The sequence below is a fragment of the Saccostrea cucullata genome, unplaced genomic scaffold (genome assembly GCF_032062105.1).
Source record: "Saccostrea cucullata isolate Sc308-1 unplaced genomic scaffold, CSIRO_AGI_Scuc_v1 ctg2, whole genome shotgun sequence".
In the NCBI taxonomy this organism is placed as follows: Eukaryota; Metazoa; Mollusca; class Bivalvia; order Ostreida; family Ostreidae; genus Saccostrea; species Saccostrea cuccullata.
The window spans coordinates 177,810-195,000 of NW_026936751.1; the positions used below are offsets into that span (position 1 = coordinate 177,810).

At 32.8% G+C, this 17,191-nt stretch overlaps 1 protein-coding gene and 1 long non-coding RNA gene across 2 annotated transcripts in view; both read left to right on the top strand.

Annotated features, from left to right (window-relative positions):
- Positions 1-4,305: 4,305 nt before the first annotated feature.
- Positions 4,306-5,239, top strand: LOC134246470 (uncharacterized). The gene is made up of 3 exons (XR_009987637.1): positions 4,306-4,404; positions 4,502-4,544; positions 4,943-5,239. It is a non-coding gene; the product is annotated as an uncharacterized LOC134246470 (long non-coding RNA).
- A 1,084-nt stretch (positions 5,240-6,323) lies between these two features.
- LOC134246484 (mediator of RNA polymerase II transcription subunit 15-like) overlaps positions 6,324-17,191 on the top strand; it is a 32,317-nt gene continuing 21,449 nt past the window's right edge. Inside the window, 3 exon segments of the mRNA XM_062728857.1 lie at positions 6,324-6,391; positions 10,313-10,400; positions 10,933-10,984. Coding sequence (XP_062584841.1) covers positions 6,330-6,391; positions 10,313-10,400; positions 10,933-10,984 — 202 coding nt within the window. The 5' untranslated portion in view covers positions 6,324-6,329.

Consider the following 17,191-nt stretch of genomic DNA (forward strand, 5'->3'; position numbering starts at 1 on the left):
GATTGGCTGAGATCCAACTATGGTAGAAAAATACTACGTTGTATTGACCTGCACGTGGCGTTTCAAGTGAATACAAGGATTTATTTTCTCTACATTGATCTAAAAATAGATCGGGAAATTCAAAATTGATACAAATTGTTTTGGAATGCTATTTGAATGACCATGACTTTTTTTCATGTGAACAAAACATAAGCGAATATATATTTTCGGGTGAGGATGGTAAGAGGGGATGCAGGTACCCTCCTCTAACACTTTTACCGAACAACAATATTTACTTTTTGGCCGTCAGTTTCCCCTGATAATACTCCTTCCTTTCAAAATCTATCCCATAAAAAAGACAGACATTATATAATTTTTTCATGGCAACTAAAATTGACAAAAAACTATTTCAATATGATACGACTGTTATGGTTTATTTACATTTTAATTCTGCTTCTCTCTTGTATTTGGTTCGGACTTAATTAAATGCAAACAAGTACCGGTAATGAGCTGGATCATTTTATCGGTGAATCATATAATAAAACAATTATTGCTGGGGGGTTTTTCAGTCAACACAGTGATTTAGCCATCTTGGAAGTATATTCACCTCGCCCTTCGGGCTCGGTGAATATTGGCTCGGTGAATATTGTACCCCTCAGATGGCTAAATTATTGTATTGACCTCAAAAAACAGCAATAATATATTGTGTAATGTTTTTATTTTTACCCCCCTCCTCGGCACCAACACCATCTTAAGGATGGTGGTGGTAAATTATTGTCAAGTCTGTTCACAGGTGCTTGTGGACAACCCCCCACCCCCGGAATATACACCCCAGGTCCAAAGATCATAATCATAATTTTAAGTTTTATCTGTTTGATTTTTTTCGTATCCTTCGCCTTTATCGAAAAATAGGGTGAATATGATACGATACTCAGAGCGACCACTTGACTAATGTCTTTCTTTTGAAATCGCATTGTGTCAGTGTATTACCGGTATATTACTTTATAATAATGGTAATGCTAAAAAGTGGACAAACTCTAATTCGGACATTTTTACAAAATGTCACTATACAAAGAGAGAACAAAACGATAACTTGTAAAAAGGGAAACGATTTTATTATTATAAAAAGGGAATTACTAAATGACAGAAGATTTTTTTATTGTACGAGAATGATCGAGTATCACAGCAAAGATACCTATGGCACACAGAGCTCACATTATACACATGTACTCATATTTATAAAATTTAAATGTTTTGGTTCATGAATAAAACTAGCTGGACTCCTTTGCTCTGGAGATCTGAACAGTATTGAACAAATGAGTCCTTTAAAGATTCAATTTTCATATATATACACTTTTCTTAATTTATACAATTTCCTTATCTCCTCTTCGAAGACGGAGAATCCCTTTCGCTTGAACAATTTGTTACCTTCAACCCACAGACACTTGTTACTGTAATATTTTTTTTAATTCACAAATAACACAAGGTATTTAACAGTACCCCCTCCCAGAATCGCACTCATTTATACTTTCAGGGGAAACGCATGGAAAAAGGGGGGTTACATTGTCTTCTACGATTATATTCAAATACAAAACCATGCTTGTCTTTATTTTCTTTAATCTCCGTAAACAGCGTCAAAAGTCTTCTTGCCGAGTGGATACTCAAATCACCCCCATGGTACGGTATGTGCTGATCTCAGACAGAAAAGAAAAATAAATCAAAGTACTGGCCCCGTGGCCATAAAATTTAGACGAGCTCAATTTTTATCCCAGTCTCGCTTTTACAAAAGGAATACATGTAGTTAGTATATAGCAAAATAGTGAGACTGAGATTAAAAGTGAGTTCGTTTATAAGTTTAATGGCCCAGAGCCTGAAAACTGGGCTTTAAAGGTGCATGGACACAGATATGAAGTTTATGCACCTTTAATCGTCGTCTCAAGCCACGGTTCGGAGTCCGCTTAATTATAGCTACATGTATCTCCAGAATAGGAGAGGATCGTACATTTGAAAATCTTTCTTTTTGACCATTGATATTTAACAGGTAGAGTTTGTAACAGTATGGTTATCAAATATGATTAACAATAACCTATCAATCAATAATTGAAATTAACGGTCCAGAACCCAACGTTTAGCCCAAGGATAGGACTTAGTTTGTTATATTTTAATGAAAAAAAAATAAATTTTTACCTTCTGAACATCAAGCTTACAATGAGTATACATGGTAACAGTACACTTTGGGTGGTTTTGCTGATTAATACAGGCAAGTAGTATTGGGGTTAGGGGTGTCACAATTTTTCAAATATAAACTTTTACAATGGAAAATGTACACTGAAACATGTGAAAGGTTGATTGAGTCTTCGCATGAATCAAATTGAAATTAGACGTCCTTTCATCTAACTCTTCGACATTTTTACTGCATTTGCATGAATTGTTAAATACAAAATATACATGTAAATTGAAAAATTCTAAATTTTATTGAAGACAATATATGATCGATTATATTTTTACTAATTCCTAGTCGTCAGAAGGGGGAGGGGGCTAATTGAAAGAGAGGGGGGGGGGCTAAACCAAACAAAAAACAGTTTTCAAGACACATGCCTATATCAATTATATCTTTGCAAAAAAAAAAAAGGGGGGGCTAAGCCCCTCCGCCACAGTACCGTAAGTTAATAGTCAGGCTATTCGGCATTTATAATTTGTAATTTTTAAATAAAATTAGGACTAATTTTCTTTTGATGATGCGAGATCTGCCTGAAATTGCAAGAGATGCTCTGCAGCTCTTAAAAAGTTTTAAAATAACAAATATACTGGTAACAAATGATTTGTAAAGATAATTTCAATTCTTGTGATCTTTATAAAATAATACATGTACACTGTATGCAGATTCTAACCGTGAACTCTCTCTCTCTCTCTCTCTCTCTCTCTCTCTCTCTCTCTCTCTCTCTCTCTCTCTCTCTTACACCGGATCCACCTGCTATAAGAGAATATATCAATACACGTAACAATTTCTACTTGCTGTAAATCCCCACAGAAGTCACATGTGTTTTGCCTCTGTTTTTATCACATGGTACTAAGAGGGAGATCTAGACAGATACGACATCAGATATACCCCTCATTGTTATGTTAATCCCCCTCGTCTCTTACTGGGGGGTTAGTATACAAAATCTATATATAAAACACATCTAAATATTGCGTCAGAATCCTCACACGTGTCTCATGGAGTGTTTCTTTTGTAGGAATTAGGGGGTTCTGGTTTATGACCGTATTAAAACCTTCTAGTAAACGAGTAACTCGGATTTAAGAGAGAGGGGGGGTTAGATTTTTTTCACAGCTTTTGAATATCAGCAGAAATATTTCGAGGGAAAAATTCAAATAAAACATGGTATATATAGTCTTATGCCCAAATAGGACTTTTCTATGATGTTAATGATATGTTTGCTGCTGGAATTTATCCCCTATCAGCAGAGACTATTGAAAATTGTTTTACAAAACCAGACACTGTCAAAGAGCGTCTTAATTACTAGTGTGAATCGATGAATATATTAAACATCTGTATTTTCCGCTGTCCTAAACACAACTGTTAGTGACGGACCCAAAGACATTTTATCTGTGTAAGATTATTAATCAAACAGGACGGTAGAAAATATAAGACCTTGCTTCTGCATGTTACTTTTTTGTGAAAAAGATCATTAAAAATTTTATAAACTTATTTCAGACAGAAGAACTGTCTATGTATATGCTTTGATTAAAGCAAAATTACATTATTGTCGGCCTGTACAATATTGATTTCTTATACAAGAGTATACTACAGATTCCTTTGTAGAAATCTTTCTTCTGTAAACAAAAATAATAATTCTTTATATCAGCCTAATTAAACAAGATGGTTTAACTTACACATAGATTCATCATAATAGCATTTTTGAACAACAAAAAAAAAAATATCTCCAAAACGCAGCTCATATCGCTTTAAAGAATCACATAATGTATATACATATTTTTTGGGAAGGAGTAGGCCTAGTATTCCATTCTTCATTCTGATAGGGACTTGAAATCATTCTCTTATCAGTGAATTTCAGAAATTTTGAATAAATGTGTTTTTTGTTTGTTTGTTTGTTTGTTTTTGAATCATGATTGTAAAATCAATTGTGTACCCTTGTTGACGTCAAGACGTTGAGTGTGTATTTAGTTCAGTCTTTCTTTTAGTTCGCTATAGTTTTGTATTGTTTTCAATAATTCTCACTTGAAATTATACGTTTCCCCTTAGGCTATAAGCTTTCATTTTTAGCGCCAAACGTCACTTTCTACTTTCGTTGTGACGTAATAATAGCAACGTCTACTTTAGTTGGCATGTCCGCTATCGAGACTCTACTGTCATGTTTTTGTTGTGGGGTTTATTTAAAACTCTACAGGCAGAGAAATTATAAGGTTCGTCGTTGTTCTAGTAATATTAAGCTTCATTACCTTTATACTTGAACATGTGTATGAATATTTTTTATTAAAATTTGTATGCATTAAATTTCAGAGTACACAGACAGAAATGAGCTGGAAAGACGGAACAAATGATGGTGAATATATACCATATATATTTTTTTCCTTTCAATAAATTAATCATGCACGTGTAGGAATAACTGTCGAATCTTAAAAATTGTTGGGAACTGAAAAGCGAGCTCAATATAAGGACGAGGTACAAATATTTTTCAAAGAAATCTCGAGGCTGATGTTGTTAAATCTTTGCATTTTTGTTCAAAACAATTTTTAATTTCCGGGGGGGGGTGCAAAATTTCACAAAATTTCAATTTTTGATATTTTTGTTTCGAGTTGGTATTTTCTTCCCAAGTCAAGAGATTCTGATCCGCTCCGCTCCACATAAATGTGGGGCGGAGCGGATCAGAAACTCTTGACTTGGGAAGATGAGCTGGTACCTGCATCTATCGTTCTAAATGGTTTCTCTGTTCTATTTCAGACCCCGTCATTATGGGTGTCCCACAAGCCTCTGAGTCATTCCAGGTCATAAGCTCAAAGGAAACCAAGGACATGGAAAAGGATAAAAAGGGAAAGAAGTGATGTGTTCAACATTAGCTCGAACAAATAATCCAGGGAAGGGGTCAAGCAGAAAATTGTAAAAAGTATTATTAAAACATGCAACTGTATAACTTTCCTTTTCAATATCAATTTGCATAGTTTGAAATTATAATTCAAGTATTATGCAGATAGTATTTGTATAGTAGCATTAAATTGATGAATAAATAAATAGCAATCCGCATTGTGTTTAGTTGTTCTGCGATTAAGGGGTCTATAGAAAGATTTTTCGAACGTAAAGTCAAATCTTAAAAATCGAAATTACAAATACCGGTATATGATGCAGACAAAAGCTGATATTTTATGAAAATTTTCTTGCATGTCCTTATAGTCATTTTTCAAGAATTTAGTATCGTTTTTGAAAGTTGAGGGAATTAAAGCTAAGGACGCCAGAGAAAGAAAGAAATCAACTTACCAAACCAAAAACCCTATGGGGGTGAGGTTGGCCTAGAAGTTCAACTTCTTTCAAAAAATTCTTTATTCATACATCAGTAACATCACCTGATTTCATTATACATTATACTGCAACGAAATATGTATATTCGTGTGTGGGGTATCTTTTAATTAAAATTTCCAATGGTTAAAATGCTGTCGATCCAATCATTTATATCTAAAATATAATTACATAGGGGGGGGGGGCATGCCCTATAATTTACTAAAATTTATTCTGATTTTTATCTGAACATATTTTCGTCAAATTTAGTAGTAGAAATAAAGCCTATAATGATAGTTGACAAAAATTTGAAACAAAAAATTAAAAAACAAAATATTATTTATTTGAGGGTACCAAGGAAAAGAAAGATAACTTAAACTGAGTACGTATTGCTCAGACCAAATAAATTAAGTTTAACTGCCCTAAATATATATGGTATATAGATTGTTTTTTTTTAATGCAATGCTTTTGATGTCAATATTTAATTTATATCACTAATGGAGACAAGATGGATTGGCTTTGGAGTGAAGGGAAGGGTGCCCTCAAGCAAGTTGTCAGTGATGTTGGATACTTTTGAGCTCTCTGTATCGAGCACTGCTCTAAGCATTGCTAAGAGTCGTCATTTTACAATAAAAAAAGAAACCAATTCTGGCTTAAATTCAAGTAGTTCAAATTCAAACTAAAAATTCAGAAAGATTTTATCAAGTTGATTGAATAATTAAATAAATACTGATATATTAAAAGATCCCAGTCCCAAAAATCTTAGCAACAAAGCACTCATATCTCCATTTTTTTTTTATCTAGAGTTACTGCCCGCTGATGAACTCTTCAATGGAAAATGGCTGAACAAACCATGGATTGGCGAAGTGAACCATTTCGTTCTAAAGTTGTGGCGCAAATGTAAATATTTTGATAATTTTAAATAATTTATGTTGTCACTGTAATGTGAAACCTTTACAAACTCGTACAATTAGTTCTGTCGGTTTCAAATTGCCTACTATACACTGCTTCTTAGGTCAGACTGATGCTAATTTATCATCTGTTAACCACGACAAAAACCATAAAAACGAAAGTTGGTTGTCGCCAAACTAATAAGTAAAGTTCAAGTTATGGGAAAAAAAAAGATTTTTAAGTTTTTAGATTATTTTTAAATTCAGTTCACAATGATTTGCTAATGATGGACATTGATAGACTCTTACAATTTTATTGTCATAGCTCTGTTTAAAAAAGTGTAAAACATTATCAGGTCCAGCACATTCTCTTGATTAAGCTATATAGCTTTAAAAAGCTTTATAGCTTTATTAAGCTATTCAAAATAGCTTGATAAAGCTATTTATCTGCAGTTTTTCACAAAAAAGTTTTTTGAAAGAAATAAACAAAAAGTCGCAAGTATTTGACTATTCATATATGTACTATGGACTATCAAAAATACAACCTGAATCATAGAAAGTTCTTACATTGCTGCTGTTGAATACTTTAAGCAAAATATGAATTTCCATTGTTTGAGTAACTGTGTGTGCGGTGAGGCGTGGGTAAGTATGATTGCTTCTCATTGTGCTGAACTGTTGCTAATCAATTGTCCTGTTGGCCATAACTGGCCACCTTTATAATTTCATTCAAGAAATAACTGTGTGGTCACTCATCAATAGCCCAAAAACTCTTAAAAGTTTGAGTCACCAGGTAAATGGGTTGAAAACGGTCAGATAACATCATCATAATTGATGAACTAGTTAGTATTGTTTATAAAAACAAGAATAAAAAGAATTAAAAAAGTCTCTCAAGGAGACGCAATTTGGTGAGTGATTTTTACATGCATTGTATTCAGAAGAGAACAAAGTTTAATATTTCCACTGCACCTAGGTGCGACTTTTTGCACATGTTGAAAAAATAACACATTTGAGAAAAAAGTCTGAGAAAATAGCTTAATCAAGCTATTCTGATTAGCTATGTAGCAAATCAAGCTTTATACATGTTATATAGCTTAATCAAAAGATTGTGCTGGACCTGATTTTGGGTCCGATGCAACATTTTTGGATCAAAAAAAAGCAACACTGTTGAATACTTTCTTTTAATAATATGTAATTGTGCACTGTTGCTAATAGTGGCCATACTGGCCACCTTTATAATTTCATTCAAGAAATAACTGTGTGGTCACTCATCAATAGCCCAAAAACTTTTAAAACTTTGAGTACAAAGTCTCTCAAGGAGACGCAATTTGGTGAGTGATTTTATAAGTATTCAGAAGAGAACAAAGTTTAATATTTCCACTCTAGGTGCACCGACTTTTTGCACATGTTGAAAAAATAACACATTTGAGAAAAAAGTCTGAGAAAATAGCTTAATCAAGCTATTCTGAATAGCTTATTAAAGCTATATAGCTAAATCAAGCTATATAGCTTAATCAAGAGATTGTGCCGGACCTGATTATAGGATCCGATGCAACATTTTTGGAGAAAAAAGCAACACCTATTCTTTTAATAATATGTAATGCATTAGTTAGAATAATCTAACTGTGTCTCGGGACAAGCCCTCACCACAGTTAGAATACCTCCCATATACTTGCAATGTAGCAAATAATTGCAGAATCGCTCCAAAACGATTTTGAAGAATACAAAAAGATTTGCACTGAAAATAACTTCCAAATTAATTGTAACAAACCTTTCTGAGAATGTATATGCCTTTTATCCCCAAAAAATCCACGAATAGACAAAAATTCAGCTAATTTTCTCTACGGTTTTTCTCGCTTCAAATTTACCTGCCATGTTTACAATCAGAACTCACGGGATTTTCGTAGTAAATGCACTGAGTACGAGTTATTGCCCGTGTTTCTTTGGCTACATTACGAATACACGGGACATTTATCATTTTAACGATAGAACATTCTATCAAGTAATGCATGACTTCCTTCTAACTGGAATTGGTAGACCAAACTGGGTAGCTGCGGAGCTGTAGTGTTATTGTTTTATATTTAGTCTTTGACCATAACACTACTGATCTCGTAATGCAAAAAAGGTACAATTTATTGCAAAGATTTTCTGCACACTGTTAGGGAGAACTTCTCTACTTTCCAGCATTAGTAAATCATCTACCTTTTACTCCCTAGTTCAAGACCCATTTTATATTCAACCTCCCAACCCTGAATAGTCGTCTCTAAAGCCTAATGAACTGGGGAGTTTATCGGTCTGCGACTAAAACGGGTTGGGAAGTAATTAAAATACACATGTTTGTTAAAGTATGTGTCTAGACTTAGGGAGTGAAAAATATATGATTTACCAATGCTGGGAAGTGGAGAAATTCTCCCCAACAGTACGCAATAAATCTTTCGCCATAAATTGCATCTCTTTTGCATTACAGCATGTGTAGTGTAATGAACAAAGACTAATATATAAAACCATAACACTACAGTCCTGCAGCTAGAACGGGGATGCTAGTATTTAGAAAAATCTCTAACTGGGTCTCATGACCAATCCTCATTATACTGTATGTGTACTTAAAAAGTGGGCTTCATATTTTAGCGGCTTTGGCGCAGTCAGCAATGCACTAATTCCCTATTATCGTTAATAAATTCACTTTTTCAAATTCACTTTTGAGCATCAACTTTATTTTGAAATGGGTAATTGGCACTTGTCACTTGGACCATTCAGTTCAACTGTGTCAACCCGCATACGCTCTATAGGTGAACCTTGACAATGTACATTGCACGTGCAGTTTTAGTTACACAATACTGCTCTAATATAATTACAAATTATTGATCCTCCTGGACTAGAAAATCTTTAGTTAATTAAATGCTCAACACCCAAACTACGACCCCACAATAAATACCTTAAGGCTATTTTCAGCTAAGTGGACACGCCAATTGAACAGCAATAATCTAATACGATGTTTAAAAATTATTTATAGGAAGATGTTAAAATTTTACTCAAACACATAGACAACAAAAAGTTTTTTTTATTTTATTTTTTAGCGCTACATGTGCAGCGCTAATTCATGACTATGCCAACCACTCCATACCTGGTGACTGCGCTAAATTAAGAATATGCTAATTTACGTACGCATACAGTATCCGATATGCACACAATGTAGCAAACTGATAAATTGGATTCAATCCAAAATGATTTTGAAGAATACAAATTTAACAAAAGGAGTAGCGCTGAGAATAACTACCAATTTTATCATTAAAAAACCTTTATCAGATTGAGAAAAAAAAACTGTTAACCTAAAAAATAATCCATATAAAGATGTAATTTTAACTAATTTCTCTATATTTTATTCTTATGGAATTTGCATGTCATGTTGACATTTAGAACTCTCTGAATTGTTCACATTTAAAGCATTGAGTTAGAGGGGTTAAAGTTATTACCAATACAGAGAACTAACCTGGTCAGTAAGACAATAGAACGTTTTATCTCTTATGTTATGTTAGAGGTTCTGTGTTCAATCCAAAAATCTAGACAAACATATCTCTGTTACCTTGAGTGCCCATGTTGGGACCTCGGTATTCTTTAGGTAGTGAAAGTGAAAGAAGAGATTTTATTTACTTCGAGAAAATTTGTTTAACAAGGTAGTGTCATAGAAATTGTGTTATTTTACAGTGATTTCCCTAAGAAGTGGCTATCAGACAAGATGACCACTTCAGTTGATAAAAATGTCTTTAAAAAAGAGAACATGTTTAAGTAATTGTTGTAAGATTGACAGAGATTTTTTGCATAAACCTCAGCTTGCTTTTTATGTCACAAAAAGAAATCAAACAAACTCCTATACTTAAAATGTAAGTGTGCATGCTATGTTCTTCATGTTATTGAGTTATTTTTGATTTCGTAGTGAGGAGGCTGTAAGATCATCTGCTTCCCCCATGACAAAATCCAGCATAGAAATGGAGAACCATGTCTTCCATAAAGCCAAAACAAGGGTAGGATTTCTACAGCTTATACTGTTTATATTTATTTTTATGTGATTCAGTATTTTTTTCACTAAATATCCATGAGGTTCATTTTGAATTTTAAAATCTTCATTGCACTCTTCAAAATAAAGAAAAAAAATTAAATGATCAGATTTGAAGATTGTTCATATCTGCTTCAAATTTGAAATCTGGTTTGGATACAACAAATATGTGTATATAGTAATTCTCCCAAACATGGAAATAATGCTTTTATCTTCTTTGATGGTCTTAAATGGCCCTGGGCAATGTGAATGCCTTATAGTTATCATAGTTTTTGGTAAAAAATTATAATTTACTCATGAACATGCTTATATAGCAATAGCCTAGGATTTGGGATGTTTTCAGCTTTTATGCATTTACACATCATTAAAGATTGAGGCCTATAAGATCAAAATCAAAAGTCAAAAAAGCAAAATGCTTGGCCCTTCAATTATCAGTGTTTTGTCTACATGAAGACAAATCTACCTATTGTACTTACCGGTAATTAATGATTATATTTCAGGAGGAATACCTAGCACTGGTAGCCAGACTGATTCTCCATGTCAAGGAAATGAGTAAGTGGCTTCATTTCAGTTCTAGGAGTTGGGAATCACATCCAGCTCTAGTTTATCATTTCTTTTTTTTTTTATGAAGAGTTTCAATGTATTTGACTTGACCAAAAGCTCAAGTGAGGTTTTCTGATCAAAAGGTATTGTCTTCGGGTGAATAATGTCAGCAGACTTTCTACATTTCCAAATTTCTGTGGCAATGCAAACATTAGATTTAACTGAAGTAGCATAAAACATTCTGAAGTTAAGGTTCTCATTTCTTACAATGGGCATATTAACAGTGAGGATTAGTAAGCATGTAAAATGTATAAGTAAGACTTTTAAAAAAAGAGTAAGTCAAAGAGTATTATGTTGTAAAAAAAAAAGTGTGAAACTCAGAAAAGTGGTATTATAAAACTGTGATTTAGAAGGAAATTTAAATCATCTATTTGAAAGATCGAAAGATACAAGAGTAAGCTCCCTTATTATGCCTTGTTTCTTATTCAGACACCACTTGTTCATGTAATTACAGTTAAAAACTGAACAACTGCTGCAGTTTTTTTATGAGTGGTCTAGAAAAATCAAAATAATAATCTGTAATTAATATAGCACTTGTACACTATGTTAATGTCTGCTAAGGGCAAACCACAAACAATTTTTTTAACTTACACATTTTAGAAGCAAAAGGCTTTTTTTTAAATTACACATTTTAGAAGCAAAAGGATTTTAAAATCAGTACCTGATATGTTTGCCTGGCTGAACTCATGATTGTACCAGCTAAAATATTTGATGGTGAACAATTTGATTACATATTTAATATAAATTGCTTCCACAAGGTACCTCCCATATCTGTAAAAAATATCATTTGTCTCGAATCATTTTGAAAGCACTGCGATGCAGAGGGATTTGATATGATACATTGATACAAAAATTGTGTATGAAGTATGATGTTTAAAAATTCTTCCTGAAGTATAAAATATACATGTTTTAGTCAAAAATTAGTTTTTGTATGTACAATATCACTAACCTTATTAAAAATCTGATAGAGAAAAACCGAAAAATTTATTTTCAAACAATTAAAAAACGTAAAAATGTATTTTTCATAAATTTTTCTTTTAGAATGTACAAAAGACCAAATACTGCTTATCAATAAATTTTTGTGACTCCTTATTTTTAGTGACAAAATTATTTGGTATTAATAAACATGACAGAATGTTTGTGAAGCTCTGTATGCATAACATCCCATGTCTCACCTGTCATTGATGTCCATAGCATACCCAATAAATTAGACAGTGATTAATTTTATTTACTTCTAATTGTGACATAAGATTGTAAATTTTATATAGATTTAAAAAATGTTCTGTAATAGATTTGTTACACAAGGTCTCCCATGTCAATTTCAATTGTCCTTGCCCACTTATGTCAGACACAAAGACAGCTGCACAAGATTTACATGCTAGGCCTCCTTAGCTCCTGGCCTTTTGCTTGGTGAAATTTACATTCCGGTTGAATTATCAAGAAATCAACTCATCCAACTTTCAAAGAGTTATCACAAAGAAGAAAAAAGAATGCTACTATTTATTAAGGAATCACTGTCTAGTTAATATAGTATGCCAGGGCATCAATGATAGTTGGAAATGTGGGATAATTTGCATAACGGGCAAAGCCATTAGAGGTGGGGGTGTGGTGGTTATTTCGTAATTACTGTGTACATCCATCTGTCTGTCCATTCATTTGTCTGTCTGGTCCTTATCTTTCTTATGGAGGAACATTAGAATCTACTTTTTCACACAAAGATTGTTCATGACTTTAAGGGGGCCGACTATAGTTTCCATTGCGCAATATTTCGCGCATCATAGTAAAATGAAGCGTACTTATTGTTTTAATGCAACTTTTTTTCTCTTAATTATTAAAATTAAACAAAATTAAGAAATTATAGGTATAAAAATGTAATTACAATTTGACATAACTGATTTTTTAAACCGATTTTGCAATTGATAGGTAGGTTGACGTCGTTGCAGTGTGTTTTTGACGTTATGATAATTTGTAGCTCCTAAAGAAAGGGGTAATAAAAATATTATTAAAGATAAAAGTAATAAACATACACTCCTGAAATTTAAAACATAGAAATTTGAGAATATCTCCAACATTTTTATTATGTTTTCATGTGAATCCATTGTGTACGTCATATTTAGTAATACTTTATAAAAATAGTAAAATTTGCTAATTTTTAGCATTTGGAGATGCCCCCTCTGGTAACAAGACGGTAGAATTTTGTGATTCTTATATATATTGTATAATATAGTATTACTAATCAAATATTATAGTTTGAACAAAATGTCTATTGTAGTATTTGTATAATTTGCTTTAAAGTGCTAAAAATTGGAATTTTCCTATATAATTCTATAGTAAATGTACCTGTATTTTGTGACGGTCCCTCAAAAATACCTGGACGATAGATTTCCCCCAAACTTTGCATGTACACTGAAGTTAATGTAAGCTATATATGGTATAAAAATGAAGAGTTTCGCTATTGTAGTTTTCACATAATAAAACTATAGTCGGCCCCCTTAAGGTGTTTCAATACCCTGACTCAAGTTCATTTGGGCAAGTCCAAGATCATTGAAAGAAAAAGATCATAATTTGTGTCCAGTCCATGTCTTTCTTACGTATAAACTTAACGAGTTCCCATTTTACACAAAGATTGCTTTCAACCTGCTTGATCCAAGGTCACTGAAAAAGTTTATAATCTGTGTTTGGTCTATATCTTCCTTATGCCAAAACTTGAATCTACTGCTTCACAAAAAAATTGCTTATGACCTGAGGGTGTGACCCAATGTCATTTGTGCAAATTCAAGGTCACTAAAAGAAAAAGTGCAAAATATGTGTCTGGTCCATATCTTTCTTATGGATAAACTTGGTGGGTTTCCTATTTTATTATTATACCAAGATTGCTTGTGAGCTGAAGGTGTGACTTGACCATGACCTAAGGTTATTTTTGCAAATTCAAGGACACTGAAAGAAAAAGTTCATAATTCATGTTTGGTCCATATCTTTCTCATTGATAAACATGGTGAGTTCTCATTTACACAAAGATTGTTTATGATCTGAGGGTGTGTCATGACTTTGACCCTAGGTCATTTGTGCAAGCTAGTTCAAGGTCACTACTGAAAAAATTCATAATTTGTGTTTGGTCCATATCAGTAGTATTGATGGTTTATTGGGCTATGCCTTAGTTTCATTTATTAAAGATATGTGTAAATGATCAATTTCCAATAAGTTTATCTCTAAATGATTGAACAAATTGTGTCCATTTTGGACAGTTCTAGTTCAGTGGGACTTTCAAATGCTAAAATAATTTGCAATTTGTATTTGAAAAAAAGATTGGTGGGAAGGGAGCTGAACTATGACAATATATATTAAATAAAATAACATAAACTATAAGAATAGCTTGGTAATTAATATATTGTATAAATTAATTTGTTACTTGTATGTCTGTGGGGGGTTTATGTTTGTAACAGATTGTGAGTTGCCACCTGTTACCTGCCCTTCAACATCACAACAGATTAGTTTTATACCAGCTTATGCTTATTGGAGAAAGAATCGATATCAAAAATACATTGTTACAAGCACTTAGAAAGTATTGAATAGAACATCCATGGAAAACACAAAATAGCTTCCTCATCTAAGTGCCTTGAAAAGCAGATTTTATGTCATTTATACATGTATACTATTAGTTATGGAGCTAACATCATTAGTTCTGTGTACCCTTTCACAAAATAAAAAGGCATAGCCATTGTAAGTGTGTGTGCGTAAGAGCACGTACAGTTTTCATTTTTATAGGGAAAAAAACAACAACAACAGATGTTACAGTGGATTTATTGCTCTCAATTTTTGGCATTTTTACAATATGGTTTTTCATGAATGAATGAACAAAACAAGCATTCTCTTTCTGCAAAGGAAATAATCCCTGATTATTAAGGGCAAATGCAAATGCAGATAACCCCCCCCCCCCCAAAAAAAAATGAATGCCTGGATAGGTATATATTTTTGGACTTATTTTGGTTGTAAATGATTAGGCCAAAATAAAATTATAAATTGCCTCCCGCCTCATTGAAATGAAAAAAAATTATTGACTAAAAGTAGGAAGATTTTTTTTATTTAATCAACTTTTTTTTGCCCATTACATGTATCACATGCCATATACAAAACACTGAAATATAGTGTCAGATCTAAGTAAAATTAGGGTTTTCTGTTGATGATAGATACTTTTAATAAAAGAAAACGCATTTATTGTTTACAGAGATTTTTATCAAAAATTTAAAATTTATCTTCAATTAAAAAAAAAATAATTTCCCTCCCTCCCTCCTGTGTCTGAAATTCTTCAGGCAGCAATAAAATTCTGAAATATTAAGAAATTGTAAACTTTTCTATGATGTTCAGAATTCCACCTTTCTGTAAACGTCCTTATTAAGCTATGAATTTTTGTTATCTTAAATCCCATTGAGAAACTTTGAATGAAAAATTAAAATCTGTGTCATTCAACTTGATCATTTTACTTTTATTAAAATGACTTATCTTATTTTCAAGATTCTGACAAAAGATTCTTTGTATCATCGTTCCTTAAGCTTTAGAAATTTAATGACAATGATTCACTAATTCTTATGCTGTAAAGACATTAATCACACTTCATATATCTTTTTGTTTTTTAAGGGTTTTTTTTGTGAAAAAGCAATGACTGGTTCTTTATGCATACCCCTCCCTCCCCCTTTCATCATCACCACTTACACACACATGTGAGCCACAATCATACAGATTTGTCTTTCACTAATTAACAATTTTCAATTTCCAATTAGTACATAAATTAGTCATGTACTCATTGGCAATTAAAAATTGTTAATTTATTATTAGTGACAGACAGATTTGGCACCACAGATTTACTCCAGCTATTGGAACAGGTGCACTTTCATAAATCAGACTGAATTTTTATGTAACCTTGGTTATATGGAGGACACATGTGACATTTATTAAATATATAATATACAGACCAACATTATGGAGGACTGTTTTATTCAGTTGATGAAACATTGATCTCCACAACACCATAGCAATTATGTGTAGTAGCATGAAATTGAATGGATTCACTCACTGAATGTTATAAACTGAGCAGACAGAATTGCATCAAATGTATTTGTTTCATTTGGGCATCTGGGAATTTGTGATGGTAGAAAAATTCTATACTAAAAGAAAATCCTACCAATAGGAAATAAATCATATGAAGCCAGCCTCTGCATATTATTCCTAGCCGGCATACTAGTGCATTGAAAATAAATCACTTGAAAGATGAAGATATAAACCCTGGCAAACTGTTTTGAATTATTATTAATTTAATGACAGAAATACACTGGCAATAATTATACATGTGTACTTTTGTACTTTTAAATTCTACAGTCTCTTAAAGAATTGCTACAGTTTTCATACGCGATATAATAAGCAGTAATTTCCTGATTCTGACAGAGACATTTAAAATTAAACGATTTATTCTGGAGTAAACACATCACTGCGGCCTGCTGGCCACTTATTAGATTCAGTAGTACAGACGTACTCCCCAGAAAGTCCACACAAACACGAACTATTTGTCATTGGCTCATGGTGGTGATTTTACGTAATGAAGCCCTGCTTCTCCATAACAGTCAATATTTTAAGAGACTGTAATGTCAGATAATTCAAGGATAATTAATTTTTTTCCCTTTCATTCCACCAAGAAAAGCCATGCATTAAAAATATGTAATGAATATAGGAAATCTATGCTAGCAATCAATGCATGTAGAGAAGAAGCACATTGACTAGCCACAGGGGAGAGGTATGCAGAGTTCAGTGGTATATAGCGTAGGACAAGTAAGCTGTCCTCTTACTATAGCTCTACATCAGATGGCAGTGTAATTAGCTATTGAACTGCCCAGCTTACTCCTGATATGTTACCTGGGACTAGACCAATTGATTCCTATTCTTCCTACTATATGGCCACAGCATGAAGTGTGTTAGACAATGTTTCCGAGGACAGCGTTTTTCATTTCCTACTCTGTTTTAGATAGAAATGATAAAACACGCAGATAAGGGACCAGATTTCCGGACTAACACTTGTTCAGAGTAATATAACTGTGTTGGTGTCTTAAACTGACTTATTATAAATTAGTGAGGTAGTGAACAGGAAGAACTAGGTCCATGATGTGC